The following is a 14,169-nucleotide window of genomic DNA, read 5'->3' as shown; positions in this document are numbered from 1 at the left end:
TGTCGCCCCTGTCACGGACATAGATTGATCTGGTCAAATCCGTGACACATCTCTGTCAGATTTTCTAATAGACTCTTGCAAGTTTTTGGTAGCGTTTTTGTTGTTAAATGTGGTCTGTCTCTAAAATCATCTTTATTAGAACATCTCATTTCAAAACAAGAGAACAGAAAAGGAGAGTTTCTGGAGGTACATTTTGCCTGTTTTAGAATGGAACCAAGGCACAACATAACAGTACAAGCATTTGTCTTGCAGGCAGAAGCAGCCCTAAAATATCCTTTAACAGTTTGTTCTTCTGATTATTCTGCTTCAGGCAGAAAAAAAGTGGGCTTTGTCTATAAGAATTTAGTAGAAGTATAAGCAAGGAAGTTCTCAATCTGATTATGTATTTAGGAAATATTTTTTTGTTTTTTTTTTTCTTAAGTTTATAGTCTGGGAAAAGTCTATTTAAAGTCATGCTCCTTGCTGATACCAGTTTTGCACATAAGCATTTATGTATTGTCCTAGACTTTCACGTTTCCTGGTGCTTTCAGTGATCTGTAAGATGTGTGGTAGCTGAGGAAGTGTTCAATTCCTATTCTCCATCCAAATGTATTTATTACGTACTGGAGATATTCTGGGACTGCTCCATGACTAATGAGAGCAATCTTCCTGTTTGTAGAACATAACTTCAATGGCCACAGCTTTTGCTTTCTGACTGGCTTGTACAAAGAACATTCTAGATATCTGGAAGTCCAAATGTGTTCAGTGTTCTCTTTTCTACTGCAGAAGTGTGTTCAGGCCCAAAGTAGCCCATTCATGTTCCCAATAGCTGCAGTGTGCCCTATGTATGATTTATTTATTTTTAACTAAGAGAGTAAAATTCTAAATCTGGCTTACTTAAACTTATCTGAGTGAAAAAATGTCAACACACAAACAGCCACTTCGCTGCTAATATCCACGCTGTCAGAAATTTTCATTTCTTCCAAATTTTTTTATTCATGTATGTATATATTTTGCACAGGCATAATCACCTATTCCAAGAATGGTTTTACGGTACGTCATCATGAAAAAAGGCTTTCTTTTCCCTCCTCTTTTTACTGCAAGTCAGCTAGTGCCACTTATAGTAGGAGTCCAGTAAAGTGATTCAAAACCCACGCAGTTCTGTGAGATCACAGTCTTCTACATTATTAATTCAATTTAGTACTTACATCTTTCAAATTTAGCTTGTCATTTACATTGTTTTCTCATAGTTCTGACATTTGAGTAACTTCATCCAAAATAAGTCCTTTATTTGTGCCCCATATTCTTCATTGCTTTGAAATGTTTTGTTCATTTTTTGATTCAGTGTAAACTCGAGCACGTTTCTGGTACAGTTGAATCAGTTGAGAGTTATCCCCAGGAACCCTCACGATAGGCATAAAGGCTGGCCATTAAGCCAAGTTGCGTTGCAGATGTTTGGTACATGCTTCTGCTTTGCAACTGAACCAAAGTCTTCTGTTTTTCCCAGGGTTTTTCATGTCTAAACCATTTGAGCGATTGTCATTAAGGTTAAGACTCACACATTTCATCGGCATTCTTTGAAGAGGAACTTAAGTTTGGAGAATTTCATGGCTTCATTTTTATATGTCCTGATATTTGTAGTGAAATGTTGTATCAAAATGGTTGTTTCTGACAGATGTATTTTTTTAATATATCTATAGACAGAGATGATAAATACAAATTTTAATGGAACAGCTGCAGGTTATGGTAACAGATATATATATATGCTGTTTATAAGCTGTATCTTTTCTAGACAATCTCTTATTTAACTATTGCAGCACAGCTTTCCTAGGGTAGGCGCAGCCCTCAGAGGCCTCATAGAATGTGTTAAACTGTACTGGGAACCTTAGTCTCTGGCTGAAAGTCTTTGGTTCTCCAAATTAGCATAAATTAATTAATTAGTTGAAGAATTAAATAAACAGTCTTCTCTTAAATTTCATCATTTTGTCTTTTTCAAAAAAAGTTTTATAATTTAGTAATGCATGTGATGTGTTTATGATTGTTTATTACCGTGGGATAAGTATTTTTGATGATGTGTGAAAACACTTGTTTTGCAAATTTGTACTGAATTACACAGCAAACGTTTCCTGAAAAGATAATTCAGTGAATGTAATTGCTCTTTTATAAGTGTGGAGATGAAAATATATTGCAGTGGTTGTTTTGTAAGATGCTGGGGGTTTTTTGTTGTTGTTTTTACCATATTCTAAAATGCTCCCAAGTTGCCCACTTCTGAATTATTTAAAGTTGCATTACAATTTTGTGTAGTAGGTGTTGCCTTTTCTCAAACTTCCTGATCACAAACTGACTGATTCTCAATGTCCGTATTTCTGGCTGGGTATGCAGTCTGTCTGTCACTGTTTTCCCTCTAGTTCCTGTGGACCCAACTTTTCTTTTTTAAATGAAATAGAACTGGTGAGTTTCTGCTCTTCCAGAACCTCATCATCTGATTTTCTAATCTGCTGGTGGGATTTCCCTCATCTTCCTCCTCTCTCCCCTTCCCTATTTGTTCAGTAAATGTATATGTTTATTGCAATCTGGAAATATTTAAGTATCACTCTGCCCAAGAACTGATAAGTCTAAAAGAAGTATGGAAACAATACTAAATACATTGTAAATTCAGGTTTAAAAAAAAGAGAGATGTATCAGTCGTAAAATACAGATGGGATTAAGTGGAACATCAGTTTTCTGGGGCCAAGCATTTGTCCAAAGAAGTGCTTCACTCTGGCTTTGCTCAACTATATTGAAAATGTGTCTGTTCTATGCTGTTAATAAAATGTGCTTAGGGAGCAAACTGATTACTGGATGTCAGTGGTACTGATGAATGACAGAAGTTTCAGATTTGGGCTGGCTTCAGGACAAAACATTAAGAACTTGTGAAGTGCAAAATGTGCATCTTGTGTCATGTGGGACCTGAAAATTAAATAATTGTTTCATAATGTAAAGTGGCCTACATCTGGTTTCCACAGATGTGTGTTAGACTGCAAAAAATTAAGTCCCATAGATACCTTCCTTCATTAGAGATGAGTAGAGATCATTGCCAAAACTGAGCTGCTTTTACATATTGCTTGTTAGAAAGATTTCCATGTTGCCAAGCGCTGTTTAACTCTCAGCTTGGGGACATGAGGTAATGGGATTTAGAACTCTGGGATGAAGTATAAAATATTCTCACTTATTTTCCAGGAAGAAGCTCTCCAAGAGAATTAATTCCATAATAAAACTCCACTAGGATATGACCTTAGAAGCATTGTTGAGTAACTGCACTTGAACTCCTATTGTCACAAAGAGCAACTTTTCTGGCCTGAGTCTCATATTTGAAAACTGTGTTTTACCCATTGAATATGTGGTCATGTTTCCAAGGTGTTTTTGGCACTGAGCAAAGTACAGCAAAACTCTAGCAATCAGATATCAGGACTTTGTCTTCCATCCCCCTAAGAGCAGGTCCTGTATTGACAACAGAACTGAATATGATGTATTACAGAAATACTTGTATGGTCCTCTTCCCTTCCACTGCCTTTGGTGGAGTTGGGACTTCATCCCTTCAGGTGATATTCACAGAACGCATTGCTTTGGTGCTAGTCTGAAGAACCTTGTTTGACATATTGTGTCTACTGAAGTTGAGCAATTGAGTGATAAAACTGAGGTGATTGAAATGAACATTCCTCAGCTCACAAATGTTTGTGATCAGACTGAGGAATGTGTGAATGCATGTGCATCTAGAGCTTACACATTGGTTTTCTTGCATGACTATGTTGAATACGTGTAAATATTTAATATGGAATTCTAAAGTTGATGCTCTTGCATAACTAACCTACAGGGACAGTGTCTTTTTTCTGTTTCTTTTTTTTTTTAACCTCACTAGAGTCCTTATATAACTAAATAAAATATTATAAAGAGAAGAATTCTAATTCTTCTCTTGAAGTTTGAAATATGCATCCAAAATCACTTGCACTGAATACACAAGCACCATAAACCTGAAACGTGCGTACTGTAAGCATCTGATGTTAGTAAATCCTTGTGCTTGACTCATCACAGGAACAAGCATGTTTCCGGAGAACAAGTTTGACTTACTACAAGTAATCAGAAAATATTTTTCATAATTGAATAAATCCTTGGAGAACATGGGAGAAAGAAAGAAAAGTTCTGTTTTGAAGCTCTAGAGACTTCTGCTTCTTTGCTCTTAGTGGTGGCTCTGCGGTGCCGTTCGTGCCTGTGCTGCGCCTGTGTTGGAGGCAGTTCAGCAGCTGGGGCTGCACCATGTTGGGAGGGAGATGTTGGTCCTTTGGTGGTTGGCAGTCACTCTGTGGAATCACATTACAGCAAATGATATGGCACAGGAAGGGGTTTTAAAAATGAATATTACAGTGTCTGTTACACGTGAAAGTCTTATTCATGAATGGAGTTTGTTTACTGAATATTTGGGGACTTTTTTTTGGATCCTTTTCCTATTCAGTTGAATACAATAAATGAAGTAACATCACTTACAGTCGGTAGTGAGCCTAACTCTATTAATGAAAAAAGCTGTAACTTAGAACTGCTCAATTTGCTTTAGTAATATCAGTGCTGGAATCTCAGCTAAGGAAAAATGGCTTTTATTGAAAGGTATAAAATGGAAAGTTTTTATTCTGGGAACTGTTGTCTTTTTGATGGCAAAACCAGTTGGACCAACAAAAAAAAAAAAATTACCTCTGGGGGTGGTTTGAGATTTTCCTGGGGAATTTAAATGCCACGAGGTACTCTCAGCTTAAAAATAGAAATGTGTAGGTTGAAATGAGTAACTGAGAGGTATGTGCTGTAGGCTGGGACTTAGGAATACAGATGTTCATAGATTTTTTTTAAAATACTTTTTTATTTTAAAGTTATTATAAGTCTACATGGCTTGTAATTATTACTGTACTCAAAATAGCTTTAAGAAACTCCGCACGACTATTAGAAATCGCATTAGAAATCAGAGATGTATCTTTTTAGCTTTGCTGCTCTTATGTGCATCTTTTAGTGCTGGCTCTGATTTGGAAGATTTTAGGAGAAATATCAGTACTGAAATGAGGTTCGTTAGCTTAAAAGCATTCTATCAGGAAATGATCCTGCTAAAATGTCAGGCAGTGCTCTCTGGCTATTAGTGCAGCCTTTTGCTGTTTTTTGCTTTCCCCTTTTCTTGCTTTCACCAAATTCAAATGATTTATAACAGCAGTCGAATTATTTTTTTCCTGCTGGTAGCAATGAAGTTGCGTGCTTTCTTTTTTCATATGCTTTAACCTCCTCTTGTACATCTGTGCCCTTTTGCACCTTTTCCTTTTGATACAAGTGTATTCAAATTTTTTCTATGAGACAGCTCCCTTTCAACATCCTATGTCTCTCTGTCCTCTTTTTAGTTCCTAAAGTGTTACGCATAATGAAAATCTTGCAGATACAGAATAGGCTTTTTGCTGATTTTGAAATAACTGACATTTAGGTAAGTGCTTCACAAGGCCCAGCACAGGCTGAGTGCTCGGCTTTCCAGGCTCCTGGGTGTCTCTTTAGCTCCCAGCTTTTGCACCCATATTACCTGCAGTCTGATGAGAATGAAACCCAAGTTGCTGAGACTTCAGGTGAACCCAGCACATGTTCTGGTTTGAATTACTTTTCCCTTTTTTTCCTGAATCTTCTTTACCTTTGGATTCTGTCTTCTCCTTTTTGTAGAAAACTCTTTCAACAATTTTTGCTGATCTATTTCACATCGAATTGTAAGCTTGGAAAATTCTTTTTTTTTTCTTTTTTTTTATTAACAATTTTTGAGAATGTTCCTTTGAGAAAATTTGTGAACGTCACAGTGACATCAGTCCCCTTTTGTATCTCTGAATGCTCTTTGAGGTTACGCGGTCCCATGGGGGCTTCAGATCACCTGTGTGTTCTTTGCACGCTCTTTTTGAACAAACCAATCCCTTTTGTGACTTCATCTGCTTCTCCTATGCTGACGGAGTTAAACCCCTTTTCCAATCTTGACTTGCAGTCAAATCTGTGTAACCACAGTTTCAAACTGAGTATGTATTTTCCATCTAATGAAAATGAGACTTCTGGGAATGACACACACGGCATATGTTCATGGTTATGGTGGAAAGTAGCTTCATATTAAAAACCTGTTTACATTTTTGAAATTCAACTTTTTGACACATAGTACCCATGTTAAAGATAATTTTAAATGAATATTTCAGTATTCACTGTTTTGGAATAAAGCCCTATTACAAATCACACATACACAAATTAAAAATACTTTTGTGTTGATTTTCAGCCTGCACCTATCCATAATGACATCTCAGGCAATTTTTCAGTAACATCAGGAGCCAAGTACTCTCCTGTGAAAGCATAATAGCAATCTTAGATCTAAACAAAATTTCTAGGAGTTATATGAGCATTTATGATAAACATTAGGTGCTTGAGACTGCAGTAAGCATATTTTACTTAAGCATATTATTACTACTCTTTTGTATCTTATTTATATTCCTTATTTTCCCCATATCTAGAAAGGTGATACTGCATACAGAAAGGAGGATGGATAATACAACATATGTAGTTAAGAAGTATAAATGCTTTTTTTTCTTAGGAATACAGACAGTTTCTTACTGAACATTCATGCATTTCATACCATGCTCCTCTCCCTCTCCTTCCTCAGGACAGTTCCCTACCACAGAGCCTATCCTTCAGGAACTGCTCCTGCATGGGCCTCACTATCAGCAGCTCCCCCCGACCTCCTGCTCACTGCAGGCTCCTCTCCATGGGCTGCATAATGATAGAGGCACAAGTTTCCACTTACTCCTATTTAAATTGAATGCTTCTTAAATAATTATGAAGCAAGAACGCAACATAGGTCAATAAAATGTTTCCTGACTGATCATCTCTTGAAGGGCTAGTTGCATTCTTTAAATCCTGCTTGTCTGTAACCCTCCATTAAAACAGTCTGTTCTGAAATCATACTTATAAAAATGCTGGAGACTTTATTCCCTTGCAGCAGCTACCATTTATTCCTATAACCAAAGTAATGTGCAATTTTGGCATTAATTTCTCAAACACTCTCAACCTGTTTCATTTCTACAGGACTGCAAAAAGCGAATACAGTGTCCCAATTGTAGTTATGTTAGGTTAGATCCCCAGTAAGTGCAACATCAATTCTGAATTGTCGTTAACAATACGTAGATGCTCAAAAGCTTTGCTCAGGTGCTGCTTAAGCTTGGACCTATCTAATGCTTTATGTTCATACTCCTTACATAGCTGAAATTCTGCTTCTTATTAACCTTAAACACACTGACAACGAGGTACTGTTTTTTTTCTTCCTGATAGATGAGAAACACCATTCATCTGATATTTGAGATTGAGGCAGTCAGTGAGAGCACAGAAAAACATGCACATTGATGCTACGTAGAAGAGATTCTTGGTTTGTCAGCCTGTGGGCTGAATAGCAGCAGGTCAATGAGTGAGATTCACATTTCTTACCATCAACATTTCCATGCTACTTAAAGCTGTGGTCCTGAGTTACAATCCACTGACAAAAAGAGAAATCGACTCATGTACCTCGTATCCTAGTTTACTATCATGGTTTTGAGTCATATTGAATAAAAATATTGTAAGCCTTCTGCTTCATGCTACCTATTGCCTCTGTGGGTAAATTTATGTGTCATTATCTCAGATAACCTGGACAAATGTTTCACTGTAAGAAGCAACACTGATTGTTTATTTACTGAAACTAGGCTGAATCTCAACCAATAGCGGTTCTAAAATCCACAAAGTAGCTCACTATTTCTTCTATCCACCTAAAATACTAACTCCTGTTTTTGATCATGCGCTTCAATTAATTTCCCTACTCCTGTCTCTCTCTCCAAGAATTCCTTCCCTCCACGCCTTTCTTCCATGTGAAGTTAGTATTGTCTGACTCAACAGAAAATAAAACAGAGCACACTTCAACGCATTATTTCCATTAGGTTTTGGAGAATTTTCTCAGCACTTTGAAAGCTAGAATTGTGAATCATTAGCAGAGAAGCTGGTTGAATTTAGGGATGCTTTCCACGAACGCAGTTTTAGTTTAGTGTGTTTTCTCTGCATTTCTTTTTTTCCTACAAATGTTTCTTCAGCCATAATATGGAGAGTGAAGCATGTTCTTTTTTTGTGCATGATCTATGAGACAAGTAAGCATGATTCCTTTCATCTTAATGATAGGATCTGATATTATTTACATTTTACGTTAGACTAATTTTTCTGGTTTTATGAAGGTACTGGGAACTGTATTCATTGAATGACTGGGGTTAAAAGTGACGAGTTCAATCTAGTCACAATCATCTAGTTCAATCATAGAATCACCACGGTTGGAAAAGACCTCCAAGATCATCCAGTCCAACTATCCTCCCACCAATTTTTTCCCACTAAAACATGTCCCTTAGAATTAAACAATTCTTGAACACCTCCAGAGACTGTGATGCAACTATCAATCTCTCTGGGCAGCTCATTGCAGCACCTGATTACTCTTACAGTGAATAAATTTTTCCTAATATCCAACCTGGACCTCCCCTGGTGCAACTTGAGCCTATCCCCTTTAGTCCTGTTACTAGTTAGGTGGGAGAAGTAGCTTAACCTCACCTCACCACAACCCCCTTTCATGTAGCTGTGGAGAGTGGTAAGGTCTCCCCTGAACCTCTTATCCAGGCTGAAGATTCCCTCAGTTCCCTCAGCCGCTCCTTATAATGCTTGTGCTCCAGACTCCTCTCCAGCTTCAGTGATTTTGGATGTGCTCCAGGACCTCACTGTCTTCCTTGTAGTGGGGGGCCCAAAACTGAGTATAGTACTCAAGGTGCGTCCTCACCAGAGCTGAGTATTAAGGGACAATCATCTCCGTGCTCCTGCTGGCAACACTATTTCTGATACCAGCCCAGATGCCTTCTCAGCCACTTGGGTCACTGCTGGCTTATTCAGCTGAGCATCAACCAACATCACACCTCCAGGTCCATTTCTTCCACAGAGTCTTCCAGCCACTCAGCTCCAAGCCTGTAGTATTGCATGGGGTTGTTGTGGCCAAGGTGAAGGACCCAGCACTTGGTCTTGTTGAACTTCAACCCATTGGCCTCAGCCCAGATATCCTGCCTGTCCAGATTCCTCTGTAGGGCCTTTCTACCCCCAGGCATATCAGCATTATGACACTTACGTTAACTGTTAGACAAGCTAGATTAAATTTCAACCAGTAAGGATTTTAAAATTCAGAAAGGAAGTAACATCAGTCTTTGTGGACTGATCTGGCAGGGTTCCTTTTGTGAGAAACTGGGGAGGAAGCATACTGCTAAAAAGAAAAGGATTTTCTTGATAATTACTTCTGAATCTTTCTTAATGAAAAATGATGGTGAATTTTTGTCTTGTATTTGCTAAAATAGAATTGTATGTGCTGGGAAACAGTTTAATCTACTGGAGGCAAAAGTGAATTCACTGGTTTGGAAAAGAAATCTAAAATCTAACACGGTCCAATTAAGATGATTTAAAGGTTAAAGAACAAATTTTGTTTGTCCTTCCCAAAAGTAGTATCTGCTAAATGAAGAAATTGCACCCGGGAGTTTGTAAGTTGCAGCTGTGACTGATTTTAAGCAACTCAAGGTACTGAAATGGAGATTACTTCATTTTTTGGATGCTATAAAAATTATATCATCAGCAATGTTCTTGTACTGCGTGTAGAGATGTGGTTCATCAGTCTAAGGGCAACCCTGCAAAGGAAGCTCTTTCTTTTGGGAGTGTGTCTTGCTTTACAGTTAGAGTCTGAGTTTAAATTAAAGCAAGCATAATAAAGAAAGTTTATCTTAATTTTCTGCTGATCATTTAGTAGATGTTCAGTCTTTGATAATACCTTCTTTTGACTTTTTTGGTAATTTCTTTACTGTTCACACGTGGTAATTATTCAGTTGGTTAATGAATTACGATGCTTATGTTATGGTAAAATCTTTCTAGATTAAAAATAGAAATAAAATTAGTTGTTAATTTCATCCAGTGGCAGGTGACGAATATTCCAAAATCAAACTTTAGTCTTAGATGGAATCAACACAGTTCCTGTGTTGCTGAGGTCCCTGTACTTGGGGTCTCTGTTAGAAGTAAAAAATTTATTTTCTTTCTCTTTCATTCTGGAGAGGAGGCTGTTATGCTCAGATTGGGTTCTTTTTTTGGTCCCCTTTGGGCTGGGAAATATTTGAATTCTGTTATGCTAATATGTGTACTTACCTGTTTGCTATCAGAAACTTTATTTTTTATGATTAATTCTGTTAAAAAAAAAAAAAAAAGACAGATATATATTTTTGGATCTGTTCTGTGGATGCTATCTCGAGAGCCTATTCAAATTTTAGTTGTATACTGCTTGGAAATAAATAATTAGCAACTGTCTAAAAAATGCTTCAGATACATAGGTTGCTCCAAAAGTAAAGCCTCCTATTATTACCATGGAAACTACAACATGTAAGAAGAACACAGTAGTACTGTATGATGGAACAAATTCTCAGCTGCAGAATCTGTTTTTCAACATGGCGACCACCATTAGCTCTGCATTTTCGTCAGCGATGAAGAAGATCCCAATTGACCAATTAATCTTTTATGGTGACCCATTAATGCCACTGTTGAAAAACGCACCACCACCTCCTACCTGTGCTCACATCTGTTGTTTGGTCACCATCAATGTCTTGCAAATGTCAATGTGGGTGCCATTTTCTTGACATGGAGGAATTATATTACATCTCTTTTCTTTGTAAGTACTTCCATGTCAGATGCCATTTTGTCAGACTGCTGTCATCTGTTGCATGGCAAGAAAATGTCATGGAATTTTGGTGGGAAGATTCAACCTCTACTGCTGTAGCACCAACATCCACCTTTGAAGTCATGGACCAACATAATAAGATAGGAAGCATTACTTTCAAAGCAGCCAGAACAGTTCAGTTTCTTAGAATGTACTTTCTAATACTGTTATATCTGTGACGTAAATAATCTACTTATTGCTCTACAATGTGCCCATGTATTTCTCCGAAAGAAAGACGTGGATTATATTGGTTATTAATTATTAACTGGATTGATGATGAATTTATACTAAGTTCTTTTATGAGGGAACATTACTCAATGTTCCCTAATAGCCCTCATTATCACATTTATTGTTGATCTGAGTCGTTTTTTATCAAGTGTTCCTTGAGAGTGCATTTGGTTGAGAACACTTAGAAATGATATTGAAAGTTGTTTCTTTGACCTTTTAGGAAGGCACATAACCTTTATCTTAGATAAAACTAAGTCAGAGTCTTATCTGTAAATATTAAATGGTAGGTTAAATACAATTCTATCTCTATAATGTTTATCATTAATAAGTTGTCAGCACTCTTTAGAAATGTATTTCAACGTGTGTTCGTGTTTCTCCTATTTCCAAAACAGAAACATAGTAATCAGTTAAGTCATAAGAATATAAATTGCTTGAGAAGTTACGCATCTGATCTATTTTGTTGCGTTCCCCATCTTCAATTAAAAGAATAATATTCTTCATTTAATCCTATGGCTTTCAACTGTTTTATGTTACTCATTGCTTTAGTTTTTAAGTGCTTGATGGCTCAGGTGAAACTGTCAACCCTCCTAGACAAGAGAATCAGTGCCTTCTTTATCCATTGGTTTAGTCTTCATTTACCAAGGATAACTACTTGCTTAGTAGAGAAATTAAAAGAGCTAACCTTTATTCTGTGCTTTTTTTCTTACTCCTTTCCCCAGACAACTTTATTTCTTCTTATTCTCTATTCTGTTTTTCTTGTTCTCTTACTCTGCATTCTTTATTTAGTAGATAGTACTTTTAAAACTCATTCTATTCCTTAAATTTGTTGCCATTTCACAGCAAGTTTTCCTTGTGACAGATGTGATAGACCTGATCTTTGCTTGACTGAACTTGATTCTTAAAATTGTCTTTGCAGGGTGTGGCACTGCAACAGGAGGAGCTGAAGATGAAGGTGAGGCTGAAGCTGGCTGGATTGAAGGTGCTGCCATCCTGCTGTCTGTTATCTGTGTTGTACTTGTCACTGCCTTTAATGACTGGAGCAAGGAGAAGCAGTTTCGTGGGCTTCAAAGTCGTATTGAGCAGGAACAGAAATTTACTGTTGTCCGAGGTGGGCAGGTGATCCAAATCCCAGTGGCAGAGATAGTAGTTGGTGACATTGCACAGGTGAAATATGGTAAGTTTTCTCAACTATATGACTACTTTTTTTTTCAAGTTTATATATTCCTCTTCCCCCTTTCTAGCAGAATAAAGCATATTTGGGACTCATTCACTGGAACTAATTGAAAAGATAGAACAATCTTTCCGTAGTGTGACAGTAATTACACTGCTGGGGCAAAAGAATAACTCAGCCCAAGAAACTTACAATAAAACTGCACTTGGTAATAAATTTTATTTTTGCAATCTTCACTTTCTTTCCCTGACAAGGCCAAAAACTGTTAATGCAGTGTTAATTTTCTTTCATGGAGGATTAGAGTATTTGGATTTATTTATTTTTTTATTATGTCTAATTATGAATATGAGAAAGTATTTTTAAACACTTTGTTAAGGAATTGTGCCCGTGTGCACACTTGGTAGGCCACTCCAAAACTATGCATCCTGTACTTCTTCCCAGACTGAGTGTTGCTAGTGGGCAGGTGCCTTACAATTATATACTGTACGGACCTCCCCTCCTGCCATCAGGCCTCTCCTGGGCTTAGCTGCAGGCTTCCTGGGAGAGGAAAGGTGTGGGACTTCTTGATTGTCTATTAGCCACTGTTTATTCTTATGAAGTCTGGCTGAGAAACCCTATTGTCAAAAAGACTGTTCCCCTCACTCTGATTATTATGCTCATCATATGTGAAGTGTGATGCACTCTTATTCTCAGGATAGAGTTAAGCTAGAAGTATTTGCCAAATAAGGGCCTTTTCCTATGGCACTGCAGTAATATGGCTAACATGGACCATTATGGTTTTTCTTCTTTCACCTTTGCTTTCATTTTACAATTTAATAAAATTATGGTTTCTTGTAATTGTATAGAAAAAAATATGTAATTATAAAAACACTAAAAAAACTGTGGTTTTCCATTACCATGTTCTTACTAAAAGGTGATCTCCTACCTGCTGATGGGATATTTATTCAAGGAAATGATCTTAAAATTGATGAAAGTTCTTTGACTGGAGAGTCAGACCAGGTCCGCAAATCTGTTGACAAAGATCCAATGCTACTGTCAGGTAAATTTTCTTCAATTCATGCTGAGTTTATCTTTTATGCACTGCTTTGTTCATGTTTGGTTTTGATTTGTTTTTTTCACACCATCAAGGTTTGGTAACCTAGATACAGCTGATCTTTTGAACACAGACACTGACCCTGCCTGTTTTTGATGAGAGACATTCTATTGCTTTTTGATTGCATGCAATTACTTCTGATTGTGGCATTTATTTTATGAATTGAGAAAATAATGAACATTTTTAGATGAAAAATAAAGAAAGCGCTATCCTGGGAAGTAAAAATTGTTTCAATTCACTGTATACCTGCTTCAATTTTACCATTATGTTTTAAAGCCTCTTGAAATGCTTTTTTTTATATTTGTTAGAAATAATAGGAAAAAAAAAAACCATAATTGTGCTTCGAAAAAAAAATGAATACACTAAAATGTTCACATTTATGGTCCATGACAGTTGAGGTTTGTTCATGTTTTTCATAATATTTGCATACTGTAATCCAAATAAATCAGTTAAATAAAATAGTTTTGTTTTTTAATTCTAAATGGATCAGTTGGTAATAGATTTCAGCTGGAATGTGATTACAAAAGAACTGTCTGCTGGTTTCATGATAATATATTGGAATCTGAAATAATATTTTCAACTACATTTGAAGTCATTATTTATGAGAAGACTTCTCTTTCCCATCTGGTTAATGTACTCTCACAAATTCCTGAATGGAATGACATCTTTTTGGATACCCATAGAATTCACTTACTGTGGAAAAAACATAATGGTATTGCTCTGAGAGGCATGAAGGGAAGGAAGAGAAGGGGAAAGTAGTTGAGTTCGGAGAAAATATTTTTTTTCCTGCTTCCAAAAGCTTTTGCTAGGAAGATAGAAGTTTGTTTTTGTGGTTTTATGGCAAAGTTAGAATGTGTACTCTATATAAAATTTCCT

General features: G+C 36.7%; 1 protein-coding gene across 1 annotated transcript in view; it reads left to right on the top strand.

Moving 5' to 3' along the window:
* The window catches only part of ATP2B2 (ATPase plasma membrane Ca2+ transporting 2), a 111,977-nt gene that overhangs the window by 10,644 nt on the left and 87,164 nt on the right, over positions 1 to 14,169 (top strand). Inside the window, exons 3-4 of the mRNA XM_042880542.1 lie at positions 11,946 to 12,203; positions 13,114 to 13,239. Of these exons, the coding sequence (XP_042736476.1) occupies positions 11,946 to 12,203; positions 13,114 to 13,239 (384 nt within the window). The remainder of the gene's footprint in view (positions 1 to 11,945; positions 12,204 to 13,113; positions 13,240 to 14,169) is intronic.

This window comes from Lagopus leucura, unplaced genomic scaffold (assembly GCF_019238085.1).
Source record: "Lagopus leucura isolate 7727_CA_CO unplaced genomic scaffold, USGS_WTPT01 Super-Scaffold_100026, whole genome shotgun sequence".
In the NCBI taxonomy this organism is placed as follows: domain Eukaryota; kingdom Metazoa; phylum Chordata; class Aves; order Galliformes; family Phasianidae; genus Lagopus; species Lagopus leucura.
The sequence above is the reverse complement of the archived record's forward strand: the minus strand, read 5'-3'. Positions and strand labels throughout refer to the sequence as shown.